This window comes from Eleutherodactylus coqui, chromosome 7 (genome assembly GCF_035609145.1).
Source record: "Eleutherodactylus coqui strain aEleCoq1 chromosome 7, aEleCoq1.hap1, whole genome shotgun sequence".
In the NCBI taxonomy this organism is placed as follows: Eukaryota; Metazoa; Chordata; class Amphibia; order Anura; family Eleutherodactylidae; genus Eleutherodactylus; species Eleutherodactylus coqui.
In genome coordinates this window covers 15,043,445-15,064,809 of record NC_089843.1, presented here as the reverse complement: position 1 = coordinate 15,064,809, position 21,365 = coordinate 15,043,445, and the positions used below count along the sequence as shown (strand labels likewise).

The 21,365-nt window shown below is 43.4% G+C and overlaps 1 protein-coding gene across 1 annotated transcript in view; it reads right to left on the bottom strand.

Moving 5' to 3' along the window:
- The window catches only part of LOC136573410 (vomeronasal type-2 receptor 26-like), an 87,654-nt gene extending 66,885 nt beyond the window's left edge, over positions 1-20,769 (bottom strand). Inside the window, exons 1-5 of the mRNA XM_066574702.1 lie at positions 20,530-20,769; positions 18,499-18,675; positions 17,843-17,895; positions 15,185-15,476; positions 1,642-2,421 (exon numbers count right to left, since the gene is read on the bottom strand). Coding sequence (XP_066430799.1) covers positions 1,642-2,421; positions 15,185-15,476; positions 17,843-17,895; positions 18,499-18,675; positions 20,530-20,769 — 1,542 coding nt within the window. The remainder of the gene's footprint in view (positions 1-1,641; positions 2,422-15,184; positions 15,477-17,842; positions 17,896-18,498; positions 18,676-20,529) is intronic.
- Between the last annotated feature and the right edge of the window lie 596 nt (positions 20,770-21,365).

Here is a 21,365-nt window from a genome sequence, read left to right as displayed (position 1 = left end):
GCAGAAGTTTTTCCAGAACATGACAGGAAACCAAGAAGGCTCTAGAGAGAGCAAGCGCCCAGATGAAGAGGTTTGCGGATCGCAAGCACCTACCTCTGCCTCGGTTTGCCCTTATGGACTAGGCATGGCTTTTGTTCAAGCATGTCAGTTTGAAGGTTGCCTCCTACAAGCTTGTCAGTGAGGGGATGGGAGGACAGTGACCCCAGCTATTAAGACCCTACATGCCACAATCTATGTAATTGCAGAGGGCCAACGGGTTGCCATGGCAACAAGACAGCAGAAACTGCCGTCCTGGCTTGCTGTTGCCTATGATTGCTATTACAAGCAATAAGGCATTGTAGTGCAGAAGTCCTGCAATGCTTTATCATAGCGATCATGGCTACTACGGTTCAGGACCCCTTCAGGGATGTAAAAAGTATGCCGGCTTTTAGCATTCCTCATAATTGATAAGGAGCGCTTAAAGCTGCAAAATAGAATAGGCAGCGCTTGAAAATTGCAGTGCTCAAAAGCTCCACAAACGAGCGTCTATCTGGGGCTGTGTGAGAAGCTCTATTAAAGATAATGGGAGCCTTCAACAGCATTTAGCGTTGCGCTGAAAGCACAGTGCTAAATGCTGAAAAAACATCTGTATGAGGGAGACCTAAGGGGTCCACAACTGAACGTACAGTTGCAATGTAACATAATTAGAGATGACCGAGCGTACTCACTGAGGAAAACTACTCGAGCGAGTAGTGCTTTATGCAAGTACCTGCCTGCTCGTCTCTAAAGATTCGGGTGACAGTGGGGGAGAGCAGTGAGTTGCGGGAGTGAGCAGGGAGGAGCGGGTGGAAGAGAGTGAGAAAGAGAGATCTCCCCCCTGTTCCTCCCCTGCCGTTCCCTGCCCCCCCGGCACCCAAATCTTTAGAGACGAGCTGGCAGGTACTCGCATAAGGCACTACTGGCTCGAGTAGTTTGCCTTAGAGAGTACGCTCGCTCATCTCTAAACATAATACTGTACTTTTACCTTAGACTGCATAAGCAATCAAATGACCGCAAGTTCCAGTCCCCTGTAGAGACTTGTAGAAAATGTAAAAAGAAGTTTAAAAACGTTCATTTTGAAAAATTCATGAAAAAGGTCATAAAAAGCAATCAAAAAGTTGCATGTACTCCAATATGGTGCCAATAGAAACTACAGGATGTCCCACAATAACCGAGCTCTCACAGAACTATGTCAACAGAAAAATAAAAAGATGATGGTGGTCAGAAGATGTCGGCACGGAATAATTTTATGTTTTTCAAGAGATTTTATTTTTAAGTAGAACAACGAGCCTATGTAAGTTTTGTATCGTCCTAATTGTACTGACATAAATAATAGTTATCTTGCCATTTTTGCCATAGTGTGTACACCATAGAAACAAGATCCAGCAAAGATGGCCGAACTTTTTTTTACCCATTTCACTCCACTTAGAAACTCGTAAAGGTTTTATAGTACATTATATGGTACATTTAATAGTATCAAAGAAAAATACAACTTATCTCATAAGAAACAAGACAGTTATAGTGATGGGTAAAGAAAGAACTAGGATTTTTTGAAAGTGGGAAGGAGAAACCAAAGACAAAAATGGAAAAAAAGGGTTGCGTCCTTAAGGCCTTAATACTTACCCGTTGCTGTATTTGGTGAGTATTTGACTCATTACCAGTTTCCATCATCGTGTGTATGGCCTGCGCCACAAGATACACAGATACATATGTATAGTATAAACTTGTATCTCTTATCTTGTACAAGCTTTGTGGAATAGAATGTGTCTCAGTGCAGTTCACTCCATGATAATTATAGAGCCACTGGTAAATGTTATTTCTTTCTTTATCTTTAGTTAGACATTTAAATTCATGTAACCAGATTTCTTCCAGCAGACGGTCATTTGGACGAGTTGTTGGGTTCACATTATAAATATATTCCTCGACCTTCTCTATTTGTGGTATTGGCATCATAAAAACTAAGCTGCAGTTTATAAATGTATTCATGCCGGATTCTTCTACGTATGATATATCAATCCAGGACTCATGGAGGATCAGTGTTCTGTTGTCAAAAAGTGCTTTAGATTCTCTGATAATATTAATATAACCTTCTGAGTAAGAGCCACAGATCAGCACAACTTCAGCTGTCGAGTTGTCGATCTTAGATATTTCCCTCTTTGCTTTCTTTTCATCACCCAGATTGATGATATACTCAATGCAGATCTTGTAGCGGTCCAAGTGCTGTTTAAATCTCACTTCATCACATCCCGTACTTGCTATAATGAGTCCAACCCAGTTCCATCCCCTGCTGCGCAGAAATGTAGCAATAACGAGATATCGAGCATGATCATCAAGACCAAACTGATATGTGGTTGGGTATAGGGTTCTATCATACAGGATGGGGTTGGAGACTCCATAAATGAGCTGCAGATAAAGAACACATCAGTATTAGAGATACAAAGAGGCAGATTTAGTAACATTGTCTGATAATTAGACAGTGCAAGCCTAGACTAGATAGTCGTAAAATGTACCAGTTTATCACAGTTGTTCTTTCTGGATGATAAACCTGTTCAATCTTTAGACCTCGGGTGTCAAACTCTATTTCAGTAAGGACCTCATCAGCATTATGGAAGCCTTCAAATTACTATTGATACAGGCTTAACAACACAGATATATTTGTGTTCCATATTTTGCACAATATGGAAGCTTAAACCCCATTCATTTACATTGGGGTATTCAAACTGTTTTTTTCACAAATTAATTTTATAGGTCTTAAAAAAAACCCCATCATGTCCTATTTTGGTCCGTATTACAAACTGAAATTGCCTATTAACATCAATGGGTTCCTGTAACTATGCAGTGAATACACATGATACCTGCGTAGCTTATTCCTTAGCATGGCTATGGAGCTGTATGCACTGTGATGGTATTTCTCCCCTTCCACCTCTTCAGCACCGTGGTTCCTACCTTGGAGAGTGGCTATGGTGCGTTAGTAGGGCTGTCAGAGCTGTGCTATCATCTGTGGCTGCTGAACACAGCGATGTAAAGGTGTGCGCTAAAGCTCAGAATCCAAGATGGCAGCGCCTCCTCTGCTAAGTGCTGGATGCCTACAGAAGGCTTCAGGATGCCATAACATCCAGTAAGCACCCCACGCATGTAAGGAAGGCGTTAAAGGCTAAGACTATTTCTGCACTACACTTATTAGGAATTTGCTTTCTTAATACAAAGTCAAGCAGCTGTCTCTATAGCATTTTTATGACCCCATAGCACCACAGGATGTACAGTTATGTGCTCGGTTAGCGGGCTTTATATAGAGCTGGGCTGCAGGGGCCAACTGTTTGTGACCGCAGACACCCACCATTAACAGCCATGATCAGAGCGGATGCTGATTCGCAGTTGTTGACCCTCAATCATTATCCCAGGGTCCCGCACAGCGTCTCTGTGTTGAAATTGCAGGTGTCGTTCTGTTGCCATGGCATCTGTGGGCATTCTGCAGATACCCAGGGCTGTCATGAATAAATGCCTATCAAGACCCGCCAATGACACATCTTCATATACTGCATCACCTCAGTGATTTTCATTTAGTTAATAGTGAGATAGCGTAGGTTGTGATGGACGCATGGTGGTCTTGCCGCGGCCCGTCAGCTAATGTGTCCTGGCCAAAAGGCAAAAAAAAATCTGCATTTATCAGCATTTTTTGCATGCAGTTGCTATAGATGCTGGAGGTTGGGTCGGGAGGGGTTGTCAACCAGTGTGACCCACTATGGTAATACAGGGCAATCCACTGCTTTAGCAGTAGTGGTTGTACTTCCTGTATGGTGTGGCACACTTATCTGTTGCTGGCATCTTTGGCATTGGTTCACATGTCCAGACTATGTTTGTTTGCAGTCACCCCTCCCCCAATCTGGGCTGAGTAAATTGGGTGACTGCAGATTAGTCTGCACAGAACAAGTAGCTCCTCCATACTGCAATCTGGCACTGTGCATTCTACAAGGGTTTATGGTGATTAAGCCTGGACTGCAGTCTATCAGGTGGGGCATTGTTGGCTCCTCGTTTTTCAGTGAAAAATGTGTGTGTTTTTACTCTCACCTTAGTCATATAATTCATATACTGTGTAAAGGCTATGAGTATATATATATATATATATATATATATATATATATATATATATATATATATATTCATCCTGTCTCCTATGAACATCTTTGATATACACTTGTACATTTATGTGTTGTTTGCACGGCAAGATTGCATTGTTACAGGAATTAGAAATAGAGAATAGTACTTAGTAAAAGTATATATAACTTACATTCTTCCTTATCTTCTGTTACACTGTTCAAAGGTCAGTGTTGAACATTGTCCAGTAAAGACAATGCCTTAATGATTAACTGCTATGTAAAAGCACATGACTGACTGAAATGTACACATATTGACAATAGACCACTCTCCTTTAAAATACTATATAAAGGAAGATGTTTTGTAATAAAGGTAGATTGTTTTTAGACACGGTCATGATGTCTGTGTCCATTGCTTTCTCACGGCGGCCGCCATAAGCACCTCTGATTTGGAGCCTCACAGTATATTGACGGAACAATTGGATTTCCATAACAAACTGGTGTCCAACTTGAGGGGCTTGGAGGAACAAGAGGACCACCTACACCTCGAACCCCCCGGACCCAGATGAGATAAAGAGCCACTTGGAAACACGGATTGACAAAAACTGCGCAGTAAGGTAAGGCTTTATCTTGCCACAATCTATCTGTGCTTCTTGGCTGTTCCTTTCCTGTCCGAGGGGTAAGAAGTGCACGCCTCTTATAAATCTTCAAGTTTCTTTTTAAAGAATCCATATGGTAGGCTGAATATGCTGTGCAGATGTTCTTCAACTATTATTGTTTTTATTTGTTACTTAGCGTGGTCAGTTTACAGAATATGAAACCCTCTTGCCGATCTCTGGAAGGCATGGTATAAGTTGTACCAGGGAAGCCTTAAGTTTTCAGGGATTAAAAACCCTGATGGGAGCCTCTTATAGGTATAAGAGAAGTAGTAGAGATGGGGGGAAATAAGCATGGTGGGGAGGTACCAACACTTACAGACAGTGAGGAAGTACTGACACTTAAAAGAAGGAACTGACATGCAAATGTTTTTGTCTTTATGTGTGCCTGTTTATGCATGAATGAGTGATTGAGATGAGCTGACCTGATTGAAGCAACCTGACCTCCGGGGTGCAAATATAAATCTGTGTCCCGTGTTAACATGAATCCAATCAGTGACGCTGAAAGGAGTCCCTAACAAGGCCACGATTCTGGACAGGGCTCCCTGTGTTTCCGTTTGTATATCTCAACGGCCAGAGGATTGTTTTATGTGTGTGAAATAATAAAAATAATAAGCCTCTTGGTGTACATAAGCGCCAGCCATAAGCAATATAGCTGGTAAAGAGGATAAGGTATGGAAGACTGCAAGGGAAATAGTGAAATAAAGAGAAGGCAGAGATGCAGTAAGTAAAGGATATGAAGGGACAGGAGTATTAGACCCCCAGCATTGGGACAGGTTTGCAGAAAGTCATGCTGGATGAATTAAAGATAATGGATTACGGGTAAAGTTGAATAGTTGGAAAAAGGCAAGTAAATATATAGAAGAAAGTTTAACAGTAGAGATGAGCGAACGTACTCGTAATGAGTACTTACGCACCCGAGTACCGCCATTTTCGAGTACTTCAGTACTCGCGCGTAAAGATTCGGGGGGCGCCGGGGGGCGGGGAGAGGCGCGGCGGTGCGGGGGGTAGCAGCGGGGAACAGGGGGGAGCCCTCTCTCTCTCCCTCTCCCCCCCACTCCCCGCTGCAACCCCCCGCGCCGCCACGGCGCCCCCCGAATTTTTTCGCCCGAGTACGGAAGTACTCGAAAATCGCGGAATTCGGGCGAAAAAGGGGCGGGGCCGAGCACGTTCGCTCATCTCTATTTAACAGTGATAATAGTTGCTAACTGAAATGATGACTCTAAGTATGTGGGTGGAAATGGGCATAAGTTGTATTGTGTTTGTCATTGGATAACTTATAATGGACAAAGCATATAAAAACTGCGGTACATAAGAGTTTTTCTTATATATGTGCTTTGTCCACTGTTGGCAGTCCTATGTACAGTAAATACAATCCCAGTTTCTACTTCACATGGTAAACTTATCAGTCTGTATATGAATGAATAAAAACCCCAGTGAGTGTTAATTTGCAGTTTTGTAAAGGTGGGGCTAGTATATTACACTTAAGGTTAATTTTAAATAGACACAGGAGCCCAGGCTATTTGCACATAATAGAAGATGGTTATAGGCAGTGACACCTGTTATACAGTTTAATTATTTGTCTAGAGAAGCTTCTGTGTTCTATAGGAGATAAGTTAAATTCCAAAGGGTGGGGTACTATGCTGCAGAGGGCCTACTTGTCTGTGCAAAGAAATATGAATTGAGAATTGGTTATATTTGGTTGCACAGGAAGGGCCCATATGTTGTATTATATATACTTTTCTATGGCTGAAAATAAAAGAAAAAAAATTCAAAGCACAGGTATATTATTCTCCCCCATTGTCGGTTCAGTTCCCTCTTCCACCTCTACCCCCTCCTTCATCTCAATTCCAACAGTCTCCCCCACCCTATGCCAAGCCATTCACTCCAAGGTCAAACATTGGACCGGAGGGATGAACCTGCTGTCATTGTGGACAACAAATCCCGGATTGGAGAGAGAGCTGCCCTGCTTGCGGAGCTCCTCGACACAAACCGGTTAAGCCTATGCTCACTAGATCCAAGGCTAGTGAGTGGAAGAGGATAAGGAGGAGATGCAGGGAGCAGAGGGTGGTACAGGAGCAGATGTAACACAGGGGGAAGGCAGAAGGAGCCAATATGATGCAACATCACAAAAAGTTAAATATAGATCATGGATGCCACAAGAGCATATGTCACTCATACAGCAATTACCAGACCACATGGCCAGACCTATGCCTTTCTTTAGACAGATAGCACGAATATAAGACACATACTCTGCAACATCAGCTGATCTCATTATGTTGAAAACGGGAGGCAGTGGGAACTGTAATCTTAAATTATATGAAAGACTTTTGTGCTACAGATTGGGATAAATTTAAACAGAGAATTAAGAAGTGGTAAAATATTTTTAATTGGTCTAGAACGTTGGGCAAAAAAAAAAAGAAAGAATCCTCCTTGTCTCTGCAATATCACACAAGAGAAGGATGAAAGTGTAGAACAATTCTATGCCCGCCTTCAACAACGTTGGTCAGATCTGGGGTATGGGGCATACAAGAATTGGGTGACCATGTGCTTAGCATGGCCTTTTTAGAGGGGTTGCGAGAACCCTTGAGGTCTTAACTCATGGATAACAAGCCTGAGTGGAGACAGTATGAAGCAGCAGGCCTGGTACAGGCAGCCAAGGGCATTGAACTAAATTTAAAACTGAAAAAAGGACATAGCTCTGTTATGATAGCACAATACAGCACTGGAGAGAATAAAACAAAACGGGGAACCCATCCCAAACATAACCTTAAGTGCCATTTCTGTGGTAAGCCTGGGCACTTTAAACAGGAGTGTAGAAAATTCCTCCAGCAGAAGGGTAGTGAGCAACCCACAAAAGCATGAGTCGCAAGGAAAGAAATAGAAAAGCAAGATTGAATAGCCGGCGACCCTCTGCCCTTCTTCCCCATGAGCCAAGCAAAAGAGGGTGTGGCCATTTTTCTAAAAGGGGAAGTACCTAATAAGGAAATTCCTTTCCTTGTTGATACAGGGGCAGCAACTTCAGTCATCCAAAGCCACCTAATTCCTTCAGAATACCAGCAAAATACAGCTCAAACTGCTGTAGGTCTTCAATGAGTTTCTAAGAAACTTTAGGAAACAGACCCTCTCCCCACAAAATTCAGAGACCAGACAGTTTTAACAAAACTATTGGTGAGTGATGATATTCCACTGTCAGTTATGGGCACAGACATACTCTCTGCCCTGTCAGCTTCCATTCAGTTTACTGAAGAAGGAACAGTGCAGATTGATTTTGCAAAAACAAACGCAGAACAATTTTGCCAGATGGTGGCTTCTCTAGATGATCCACAGCCAATTTTTCTCTTAACTCCAGAAGAGGAAGTAATATTACAGGAAGTTCCACAGGAACTCTGGGCCAAGTCCAAAACACATATTGGTCATATGAATGTGACACCCATGGTAGTCACACTAAAACCAGGTTGCGTAGCCCCCCCAAGTAAAACAATATCCATTGAGTAGGGCCGAAGAAGATTCTACAGGCCCACAAATTACAGACTTACTTCAAATGGGGGCATTACAGGAAATAACATCACCAGCCAATACTCCCCGCTTTCCAGTTAAAAAGAAAACACAAAAAGGACAACTTGATGTTTATCGCATGGTACATGATCTTCGGGAAATTAATAAAGTAACTTTACCCGACACCCCAGTAGTGCCAAATCCACATACGCTTTTACCACAAGTCCCGCCCACTGCAACATTTTTCACAGTGATAGATCTTGCAAATGCGTTTTTCAGTGCACCGATCCATCCGGATTGCCAATACCTTTTTGCTTTTACCTTCAATGGTAAACAATATGCTTGGACTGTCCTGCCACAAGGTGCGCAGAATTCTCCAAACATGTACACCCAGGCACTCCAGTCTGTTTTGCAGGCCTGAACTCCACCTGATAGAACTGTGCTGTTGCAATATGTTGATGACCTTCTGCTTTGTGCTGAGGATCTGAAAACATGTCAATCTGCATCCATTTCTCTTCGAAAATTTTTAGCAGAAAATGGCTGCAAGGCTTCAAAGGAAAAATTACAGCTTTGTAAACAAAAGGTTGTGTTTCTAGGCCATTGCCTAGCTCAAGGGACCAAACATCTCACAGAAGAGCGCAAAGCTGCAGTTCAAGCCATTTCTGTACCTTCTTCTACTGACAAACTCCACACCTTTTTGGGACTTGTCTCATACTGCCGTCCTTGGATCCGTTCTGCCTCATCCCTGATGCAACCACTCTATGACTGTCTTCCAAGTGTTCCTTTCTCTCTTACTCCTGAAGCAACTGACAACTTTCATACACTAAAACTCTCTATTCTCAGTTCTCCAGCACTGGGAATTCCTAACTACACTTTACCTTTCACTCTCTTCTGCACTGAACTTCCTGGTCATGCGACGGCAGTATTGACGCAAAAACATGGAGGACGTCTACAGCCACTTGGGTATTACTCCATGAGATTGGATCCGGTGGCCTGAGGAGCCCCCTCCTGTGTCCGTGCGGTGGCAGCAGTATAAGCAATGGTTGACAAGTCTTCTGAGTTGGTCCTGGACTACCCCCTAGTGGTTCTCACCCCTCATGACATCCAGAGTGTACTCACTCAAGTACAACCTAAACACCTGTCTCTAGCTCATCAAATAAGGTTACAATGTGCCTTGCTCATGCCCCCTAACATCTCTTTCCAACTGTGCACTACCTTGAACCCGGCTACTCTTCTTCCAATCGAGTATCCTGGTTCAAATGGGGGAGGGGAGGCATAGGTGATCTAGGTATTACAGATCAGCTATTTTTAAAATATTTTTGCAAATAAGATTGTGATCTATTTGAAATAGAATATCAGCATGATTGTCTAGCATTGATGCAACAAGAAAATTCAGGTTTTAAAAACAGTTACTGGAACCCTTTGTTAACAATGCATATTCTGAGCTTTTTGTAGATGGTACCAGGGTGAGGATTGGCGACTCCACACCGGATATGCAGTGGTCACACAACAAGATATCCTAAAAGCAGAAGGCCCTCACTGAGGTATGTAGAGTGGCAGAAGGTAAGACGGCAAACATTTACACTGATTCCCGGTATGCATTTGGTATAGCTCATGATTATGGCCCAATATGGAAGGCCAGACAATTTTTAACTTCTGTAGGACAACCCATTAAGAATGGTGTAGCAGTACAGAACCTCATGAAAGCCCTACCCCTACCAGACAAAGTAGCAATCCTAAAGGGGAAAGCTCATACTAAAGCAGACACTGCAGAAGCAAAAGGCAATGCCCTAGCAGACTTCACAGCAAAGGCAGTGTCCCTCAAGCCGTGGAAGAAAGAAGAAAAGAGGATACTAACCACACAAGTCAGAGACTATGATTTGGACATCGATGTACTAAAGACATTACAGTCACAAGCCAGCAAAGAATAAAAGGATAAATGGACTAATATGGGAGCAGCAGAACAGGATGGCGTATGGCGAACAGTCAGCAGAACTTGCCTACCACAATCCCTGTACCCCATGATGGCTCAGCTGCTCAATGGAAAGACTCACCTATCGAAGGCAGCTATGCTACTGACGCTTGAGAGAGAATGGGTGGCCCTGGGTTCTCTTTAGCTGCTACATCATTTGTCCAATCTTGCATGATCTGTGCCATAAGCAACAGGGCAGAAGTAAATTGACCACAAAAACACCTGTCTAGGCCACTCTAACCATTTCAGAGATTGCAAATTGACTACATTCAGCTCCCACATATTGGGAAATACGAATATGTGCTTGTTGTTGTTGATGTTTTTTTCAGGTTGGAGGCCCACCCTGTTACCAAGGTAAATGAGCAGGTAACTGCAAAGAAGCTCATGAATGAGGTAATTTGCAGGTACGTGGTACCAGAGGTAATCGGCTCAGATAGAGGTACACATTTCACAGGTGAAATAATGTAACACATCATGGCTGCTCTGGGTATCTCTCAGGCATTTCACACCCCTTATCATTCACAAAGTAGTAGAAAAGTAGAAAGGATGAACGGTACCCATAAAATTAAAAATACAAAAAGCAATGCAGGAAACAGGCAAACCGTGGACTGAGTGCCTTCCATTAGCCCTTTTCTCAGTAGAATATGTGCCTAAAAGAAAGACAGGGTTATTACCATATGAAATCTTGTTTGGGTGTGCACCCAGGTTGAGTCTGTACTTTCCACAGATGCTGCAGGCCCAGTATGGTGCGCTACCTAACATCTTGCATTAGGATATAATAAGGAGGTATTAACGCTTTTTAATCGTTCAAAATGATTTGTTTGTAAATATGAGTAAATTCATAAACTATACACAATGTAACCTGCAATATGTATATATGATTCATGAGAAGGACAAAGCACAGTCAGATTTGATGACAAATAATGAAACATTGTGGAGAAATATTCTCAAGAATGTAATTCCAGTAGCATCTTGGATACAGCCCAGGGCTGATAGTGTAGAATGCTCTGATGCATATTGCACTGGAGAAATGACTTTTTATGAGGTAAAGGACACAAGCCTGATGTGTAAGTTTGTACGACTACCTGTGGTGTTTGGACCGCCTCTATATTCTTTCCAATATTGGTTGCCCAAGTTCACAGGTACTATGATTGACAGTGAAAATAAAACCCATGGCATAGAGAACTGTGAAGAAACACTGGATGGTCTACTATGCGGACGACATACAGCCGCATATAAGCCATGTTTCCTGCAGCCTTCAGTCAGCATATGTGATTGGACGGTGCTACCTGCTTCTTTCCATATGCTGATAGAAGTTGGCCCCCAATGTATTTGCTATGTTACCAAACCAAACTAACACCACCAGTATGTATAATCTCACCACTCCATTTTCTGGATGCTTACAACACATATCGGTGATCCATTGGTTTACAGAAACTCACACCTATTTGCCAGATGCTGAAGCTGCATTAAAGTACTACTGGCACCCAGATGCTATCCCTATGTCAAATCGGACTGTACCCTTGGGTAGAATTGTAAGACTAATGAACGATACTGAACACCTTCAAACGCATTTGGATGTTAGTAACCTCTCCCTTATGGAATTAGAAAAACAAACTGTATAGGTAGGAGATAAGTTGGTCAGCATAGGTACTAAGATCCAGGTAGACAGAGTATCACTGGTATGATATTTTTACTGGATGGTCACCTACTGCCGGAAAGATGATGGATTTTGTGTTTCACCCATTACTAATACTGTTTCTTTTGTTCATTCTTTTGAGTGTTTGCAATTTCTGGACATTGTGTCGAATACGACAAGCAAATTATCTGGAATCGCTCCCTCTACGATATCGTTCAAACAGTCATACATAAAAGAGCAACAACAGTGGGGATCCGGCAAAGAAGACAATAAAGAAAGGACGGCAGGGCTGGCTTAGAACCCTTGATAGTACCACTACCACGGCTTTTTTCAAGATGGACTGTTTCAAATGGGGAATTGTGAAGGCTATGAGCATAAAACATTATATATATATATATATATATATATATATATATATTTCATCCTCTCTCCTATGAACATCTTTGATATACCTTCCGGAGGCTATGGGCCTAAAACATATACATATGTATTTCATTCTGTCTCCTATGAACATCTTTGATATACACTTGTACATTTATGTGTTGTTTGCACGGCAAGATTGCATTGTTACAGGAATTAGAAATAGAGAATAGTACTTAGTAAAAGTATATATAACTTACATTCTTCCTTATCTCCTGCTACACTGTTCAAAGGTCAGTGTGCAACAGTGTCCAGTAAAGATAAGGCCTTAATGATTAACTGCTATCTATGTAAAACATAGGACTGACTGAAATGTACACATATTGACAATAGATCACGCTCCTTTAAAATACTATATAAAGAAAGATGTTTTGTAATAAAGGTAGATTGCTTTAAAACACGGTCATGATGTCTGTGTCCATTGCTTTCTCACGGCGGCCGCCATAACCACCTCTGATTTGGAGCCTCACAGCATACTGATGGAACAATTGGATTTCCATAGCAACTGCATATTAAAATGTGGTGTAATGTAACACTGTGGTATTACATCATACTGTATGAGCGATCAATCACAAGGTCACAACCCTATGGGAGCTTAAAAATGTAAAAAAAAGTTTTATTAACCCCTTAGTGACAGGGGTATAGTAAAACTACGTCCTGCTGTTGCAGGACGTGTATGGAGGGAGGTAGCGGTGCTATCTTCCTCCATACAGCGCGGGCGTTAGCTGTTTATTACAGCTGACATCAGCGGGCAATAGCCGCGATCGGCCGTTCGCGGCTATTAACCCTCTAAATGGCATTTAAATCCTCCGAACGCTGTTCGGGGGTCCCGCACGCCCCCCCTCCCCCGCGGTGAGATCGGGGGAGCTGTGCAGGTGTCATGGCAGCCGGGGGCCTAATGAATGGCCCCAGGGCTGCCTTAACAGACTGCCTATCAAGCCATCCACACAGGGTGGCTTGATAGACTGCCTGTCAAAAAGCAATATGACGTAATAATATAGCATTACGTCATACTGCAGGAGCGATCAAAGCATTGCATGTTAAAGTCCCCTAGGGGGACTTTAAAGTAAAGTTAAAAAAAAAAATTAATAAAGTTTTTTTAATTGCTAAAAAAAAAAAAAAAAAAGTATAAAAGTTTAAATCACCCCCCTTTTGCCATATCTATTAAAAAATCTAAATCATAAAATAAAAATATGTATTTGATATCGGCATGTCCGTAAAAGTTCGATCTATCAAAGTAGCGCATTATTTTTCCTGCATGGTGCACATCGTCCGAAAAAAAAATAAAGAACACCAGAAATACACTTCTTTAGTTACCCTGTCTCCCAGAAAAAATGCAATAAAAAGCGATCAAAAAGTCGTATGTATTCCAAATTGATACTATCGGAAACTACAGGACATCCTGCAAAAAATGACCCCTTGCTCAACTACGTCAACAAAAAAATAAAAAAGGTATTGTGCGCACAAAATGACCGCAGAAAATAATTGAAAAAAATTAATATCTTTAAAAAAAATACAAGTACTACAGCAAAAAAAAAATATATACGTTTGGTATCGTAGTAATCGTACTGACCCATAGAATAAAAATATCAGGTCGTTTTTGTTGCAGTTTGTGCGCCGTAGAAACAGGACGCACCGAAAGATGGCGGAATGTCGTTTTTTTCCCATTTCTCTCCGCTTAGAATTTTTAAAAAGTTTTTCAGTAAATTATATGGTACAATAAATAGTGCCATTGAAAAATACAACTCATCCCGCAAAAAACAAGCCCTCATACAGCCACATCGATGGATAAATAAAGGATACAGATGAGCGGACGTACTCGGTAAGGGCGATTTCGCAATCAAGCACCGCGATTTTCGAGTACTTCACTACTCGGGTGAAAAGTACTCGGGGTCGCCGGGGGGCAGGGGGAGGCGCGGCGGAGTGGGGGGTAGCAGCGGGGAACAGTGGGGAGCCCTCTCTCTCTCCCTCTCCCCCCCCCACTCCCCTCTGCAACCCCCCGCTCACCCACAGCGCACCCGAGTACTTTTCACCCGAGTAGTGAAGTACTCGAAAATCGCAGTGCTCGATTGCGAAATCGCCCTTACCGAGTACGTTCGCTCATCTCTGATAAAGGAGCTACAATTTTTAAAAGGGAGTAGGAAAAAAAATGGAAAAAAAGCAAAAAAGCTCCGTCACTAAAGGGTTAATTATTGGAAAATAAGAAAAAGATAACCCTTTTCCAAAATTAATAATAGAAAAAACAAAACAATAAAATCACCTTGGAGCAGTTCTTCTCTTTTACAACAGGCCTGTTAACTATCTGTTCATGCCCCTACCAGTGTGCGCACCTTGTGTTTGTGTTGAGACCAGCCTCACTTACAGTTTATTATGCGGGGGCCGCACCTTCTACCAATCTCAGTGATCTCTCAATGTTTCCTGGGCTTGAGGAGCACTGCACTCTGGCCTCCTGCTCCCAAGAATGATGCAATCCTGCACCTGTGTCTTGTCAGCCAGCAGCCCCTTGTCACCCTTTCTGGTGTCTTCTCCCTCCTCAGTCAGGCATCAGCTCATCTAAGCTCGCTTCCAGCCCCTGTGCTCCTGCTGAAAAGCAAGAATTATCCCTTTTATGGTCAGATATTTAGCACAAATTCTGGCACTTGCAGTGATTTTGGTGCACTTTACAGTTCATCTCTATAGTAACATTTTAACCCTTTAGGGGAGTCCTTTACATTTTCAATCTATAGATTTGCCCTTTCCACAAAGAGTAATTAAGCCGCCACTTATGTCTTTTATCGTCATGGCCCTGAATGTGCCAGAACACAAATATAAAGCAGAATGTGCAGTGCTAGGTGTCATTGTGGGGCTTCATCTCTGCTAGGTAGTTCTGTACATAGATGTCACTTACCTGTATGTACCTATACAGGCAGAGTACTGGAAGCATCGTCTGGCTGGTGTGATAGTTAGAATCCACCACTAGAGCGGCCACTTCACCACGATCCATACAGGAGTAATTAGGAGCCTCCTTGTGTCTTCCGGACAGGATTCTGAAGACCCCATGTGCGGTTTGCAGTGGATCTCCACAAGTATCCACTATATGATACCCCAAAGTAATATTGGGTAGAAGGTCGGGATCCTTATTAATCTCATCAACAGCGAAGATGAAGGACAAGACGCCTCTATATTTTTCAATTTGAATACTAGAAAGATTTTCAGGATAAGAGTCAGGATATGATAAACGTAACAGAGTAACTACAGTATTGGGTGAGGTCACATTCAATGACTTTCACTTACAGGTAAATAGAGATGAATGGGAGGTACAGATGACCACATTCACCGTGCCCACTATACACTATATACACCGTGTCCACTATACACTATATACACCATATCCACTATATACAGCAGATGTGCAAACACCCTTATGTCTTGGATATAATCCACCACCATTTTGATTTTTCTTCAGGTTCTTTGGGGATTTAGTTTCTAATAAGTGTTTCATTTTTTTTTTTAATTTACCCGATGAGGACCAAGCACCATAAATACACCAGATTTTAATCCTGGCCAAAGGTAAAAATCTGGAGCAGGTTTAAAGATCCTGCAATGTAGAAGGAGCAGGTCAGGTCCTCGGCTATAACTGACAGCTGAGGACCCAGAGAAGCAGGCAGAATTAGTTTTAAACTGCTTCTGCCTTCTCTTTCGCACCCTACTTAACACTCAATCAGCACTATGTAATGAATAGAGAAAGCAGAAGTATAGCTTCTGCTTTTTGACCCAGCGAATATATGTTTGCTGGGAGCCCCCTGGCACAACATGGCTGGAGCGTCTCAGCCAACCTTTATTAGCTCTGCCAGTTACTATTGACACTATAGGAAAAGGTTTTCCCTGCAACTTGGGTTCCTATGGATGCTCCAGCTACAGTGGAAAAGTGTAAACTTAAAAAAAAAAAAAAAATTATCTATTTCCCCCAGAGGTCTTATATGACGTCATAGAAGTCACAGATGTTAAAAAATAGTCACAAAAATAAGTAAAAAAAAAAAATAAAAAAAAAATCACAGAACAAAATAAAAAATATATATAATTATATAATCTTAATATAATCTTGTCTATAAAATAAAAATAGAATAAAAAGCTATCAAAATGTTAAACGTTCCCAAAAATCAAATAAAGGAAGACTAAGAATTTACTTGGGCCAGACCATAATCAGCAAGACACATGCGCTGGCACATCTTAGCTAAGCACCACACTAGGTGCACCCAAGGCCAATCACCACCTGCGGGTGACACCAGAGCTTCTTCTCCTGTGTTGCATGCTGGTATTGCTGTCCAATCCCCCCCAGGATGCAGGCACGAGCCTGCACCCTCAGCGTACTCAAATTTTTCCCTGCGCAGTGATTAGCTGCCCTCATGCCACATGGTCGCTTGATAGCCACACCACCCTCATGTCTATTTATAAGTGCATCCTGGATGGGGAGGAACTGGAGACACACACTGCAGAGGGTTGTCAGGGCCAGGCAGTGACCCTCTTTGAAATTATGGTTGATATCCCACAATGCTGATGAGAATTGATGATAAATTAACGTATGATAATAATTCCAATCCCGTGCCACCTCCGTCACAAAATTGTCAGGAGCCACAAACGTGGGCATAAAGGGGACAGTACTTCTACCCATCTCTACAATTCAGTAATGCATTCTTAAACAAAAGATTGGTTTGAAGCCGAGGTGTCGCAAAAGTAGCCCCCACAGGTATGCAGTGACCGTGTGAACATCTCATTAAATCAGTTACGCTTCCTGTGAACGCTCCAATCCTGTATCTCGGATAACTGTGGTAAAATGAGAGAAAATACATGGCGACCAACGCCGACCCTCAGGGATGCGTGCATTTATCAGACCCAAACCAAACCAGCTGTTTACCACTCAGGGTATTTTATGTCCGCCTAAATCCAACAATACACAGTGTACAATGAGTTCTGTCTTGCTGTACAGTGCTGATCAGAATTCAATGCCCATGCCACCTCTGTCACCAAATTGTCAGGAGCCACAAACGTGGCCATGAAGCGGACTTGGATGCCAATTATTCCACACATCTCCACAATTTAGCAACACATTCTAAAACCAAAGATTGGTTTGAAGCTGGAGGTGTCGCACAAGTAGCCAACACAGGTATACAGTGACCCTGTGAACGTCTTATTAAATCAGTTACACTTCCTTTGATTGCTACAAGGACAGCATAAACCATGAAGAAATTTGAGTGGCCAAAGCAGGACAATTCATTCTGTCTATGTGTCAGCCAGCTAAACACCATGCTGGGAAACCTTTGTGCACCAAGAGTATAGGCGAACCCCTGAAACATTTGTATACCAAAAGTATAGGAGAACCCCTGAAAAATTGGTGTACCAAGAGTATAGGTGTACCCCTGAAAAATGTGTTTACCCAGAGTGCAGGGGAAACCCCCCCAAAAATTTTTAACATAGAGCACGTACTTGCTTAATTTGCAAGAGAGAGCCTGGAGCCTCTTTGTAAGAGAGCCTGGAGGCAGCCCTATGAAAAAAAATAGTTTTTTACAAAGCCTTTTGGCCTTCTGAAGGATTGGCTGTTGCGGTCAGCGTGCTGACATGCTGGTTTAGGAGAAGGAGAAGAAAGATCAGAGAAGGATAGACCAAGCTACTTCTCCCATTTTTTGGGGTGATAGAGGGTGCATGGTTCACCTGTTCCAGCTTAAAAAATCTTTGTTATGCTGTTTTCCACCGGTGGTGGAGGCAGTGGAGGAGCATGCAGGTGAGTGTGTGGGTGCAGGGCGGGAGATGCTTGTGCCAGCGGCCAAGGAGGGGGATTGCATCTCAGTGCCAGCATGTGACACAAGTGAAGAGGCAGTGCTGTGACCCGCAGGCAGTGAATGGCCTTCGCTCCACGTCGTCGGGTGCTTAGCTATCATATGTCTGCGCATGCTGTTGGTGGTCAGGTGCTGATCTTGGTGTGGCACAGGTTGCACACCACCGTTCATTGGTCATCTGCGCTCTCCTTAAAATACCTCCTGACCTTTAAACACCTAGCCCTCTGCACGAGAGCTTGCCGCGACGAGGTGCTGTGGGGAACAGTTGGGGGTTAACTTGCTCTGGACCCGCTTCTCCCTCTTCCCACCCCACTGCCCCTTTTCCAAGCTGTTGTGGTGCTGCAATTGCCTCCCCCTCTGAAGCGGTGTCTTCAGTAGGCTTACCAACCCAGGTCAGGTCACTCATCTCATCATCCACCAGCTCTTCCTCAGAATCCTCAGTCTGCTCCTCTCTCAGACATACTGCCATCACAACAACCTCACTGACAGACAACTGTGTCTCATCATCATGATCATGCACAAATACCTCTTCAGACACTACTTTGAAGTCCCCACCCTCATCACCCTGATACGGATAAATCTCCAAATTATGGGCATCAGTCACTAGAAACTCCTCAGGAACTGTTGTTTGTGACTCAAGGAGGCGACCTGAGAACAGTTCCTGTGATTATGCCTGTTCATAATCTCTCCTTTTCCTGGAGTGACCAGGCTGGGAGGAGGAGCAGACTGAGGATTCAGAGGTCCAGTACCTTGGCTAGCATGAATGGACTGCGTGGAAGACTGGGTGGCGGATAAACTACTGGACGCGTTATCCGCTATCTACATCCTCACATGATCGCACTGTTGTGCTTTTAATAATGGTCTACCATGCAGACCTGCAAAATGTGAGATGAAGCTAGGGAGTGTAGATACGTGGCGTTCTACTACTCTCTCAGCAGCAGGCACTGTTTCACCCCGCCCAGGACCTCGGCCTCTGCCCACATCCTCATTGGGCCGCCCACATCCTCATTGGGCCGCCCACGTCCACGTCCCTTACCCCTAGTCTTCCTCATGTTGTATAATGCACTACGCAAACTGCGAGGTTTTTTGCATACGCTTTAAGCCAAAAATAGACAGTGTAACATGTGTACAGTCTTGTATTATAGTGCGGATCGAGAGGACACACACTAAGGGTATTTTACGTACGCTTTGAGCCAAAAATTGACAGTGTAAATTGTGTACAGTCTTGTGTGTCCTCTCGATCTGCACTATATAACACTTGGGCCTATTCTGCAAATGCTTTTAGCCACAAACAAATTTAAAAATGAAAAATGAGAGGAGTTTTGTTACTTCCTATATAGTCTGTGTACACCAGTAGCAGTATACTGTATAGAACCGGTAACAGTATGCAGTATACAGCTGGAATGCTTGTGAATGCTTTGTGCATACTACTGGTCCCAGTCAGCCAAACTGATGATGCACACAATGAGAGGAGTTGTAGTCCTAAAAAGGACTGTTGGGTCCCAATAATTCCAATCCCATGCCACCTTCATCACAAAATTTCATGAGCCACAAATGTGGGCATAAAGGGGACTCAGATGCCAGTACTTCTACACATCTCCACAATTCAACAACCCATTCTACAACCAAAGATTTTTTTAACCAGAGTGCAAGTGAATCCCTGAAAAATTTGTTTACCAAGAGTATAGGCAAACCCCTGAAACATTTGTGTACCAAGAGCATAGGCGAACCCCTGAAAAATTTGTTTTCTAAGAGTATAGGCAAAGCCTGGAAAAATTTGTTTGCTAAGATTGTAGGCGAAGGCCAGAAAAATTTATGTATCAAGAGTACAGGTGTACCCCTGAAAAATTTGTTTACCCAGCGTGCAGGTGAAAACACAAAAAAAAATTTTAACATACATTTCGTAATTGCTTAATTTGCTAACAGAGGCTGGAGGCAGCCCTCCAAAAAAATAGCTTAATAGAGCCTTTTGGCCCTCTGAAAAATTGGCTGTTCAGCGTTCTGACATGTTGGTTTAGGAGGAGGAGGAGGAAGATCAGAGAAGGATAGACCAAGCTACTTTTCCCCTTTTTTGGGGTGATAGAGGGTGCATGTTTCTCCCGTTCCAGCTTAAGGAATCTTTATGTTCCGCTGCTTTCCACCGGTGGAGAACAGAAGTCAGGGGAAATCCAGGCTTTGTCACCTTAATGAGTGTAAGCCTGTCGGCCCTGTCAGTTGACAGGCGGGTACACTTATCCGTGATAATCCCCCCAGCAGCACTTAACACCCTCTCTGACAAGCTGCTTGCGGCAGGGCAGGCCAGCACCTACAAGGCATATAGCACAAGTTTGTGCCATGTGTCCAGCTCTGACACCCAATAGTTGTATGGAGCAGAGGGATCACGGAGGACGCTGGTATGGTCGGCTATGTACTCTCTCACCATCTTTTTACATTGTTCCCACCTACTCAGACTAGACTGGGGAGTGGTGACACAGTCTGGCTGGAGAGCCATAAAACTGGCAAAGGCCTTGGAGAGTGTTCCTCTGCCTGCGCTGGACATGCTGCCCGTTCCCCGCATCTCCCCTGCTAGTTGGCCAACTGAAGTATGTCCTCTACTGCTAGCATTGTCAGATGGGAACTTTAGCATCAGCTTTTCCACCAGGGCCTTGTGGTATTGCATCACTCTCAAACTCCTTTTGCTCTTCAGGAATGAGAATGGAAAGATTCTCCTTATACTGTGGGTTGAGAAGGGTGAACACCCAGTATGCCTGGTTGGCTAGAATGCATCTAACGCGATGGTCACGGGAAAGGCAGCTTAACATGAAGTCAGCCATGTGTGCCAGAGTCCCAGAATGCAACACAACGCTGTCCTCACTAGGTGGATGACTCTCAGTCTCCTGCTCCTCCTCTTCAGTCCATACACGCTGAACAGATGTGAAGGAAGCAGCATGGCTACCCTTTGCAGTGTGGGCAGCAGTCTCTTCCCCTTCCTCCTCCTCCTCAAATACGCGCTGAGAAACAGATATGAGGGTGGTCTGGCTATCAAGCGAAGTACTGTCATCCCCCATCTCCTGTTCTATCCACAAAGTGTGGGCCTTAATGCTTAGCAGCGACCTTCTCAACAAGCAAAGCAGCGGGATAGTTACCCTGATAATGGCCGCATCGACGCTCACCATTTGGGTAGACTCCTCAAAGTTTCCTAAGACATGGCAGATGTCAGAAATCCATGCCCACTCCTCTGGGAAGAACTGCGGAGGCTGACTACCACTCTGCCGG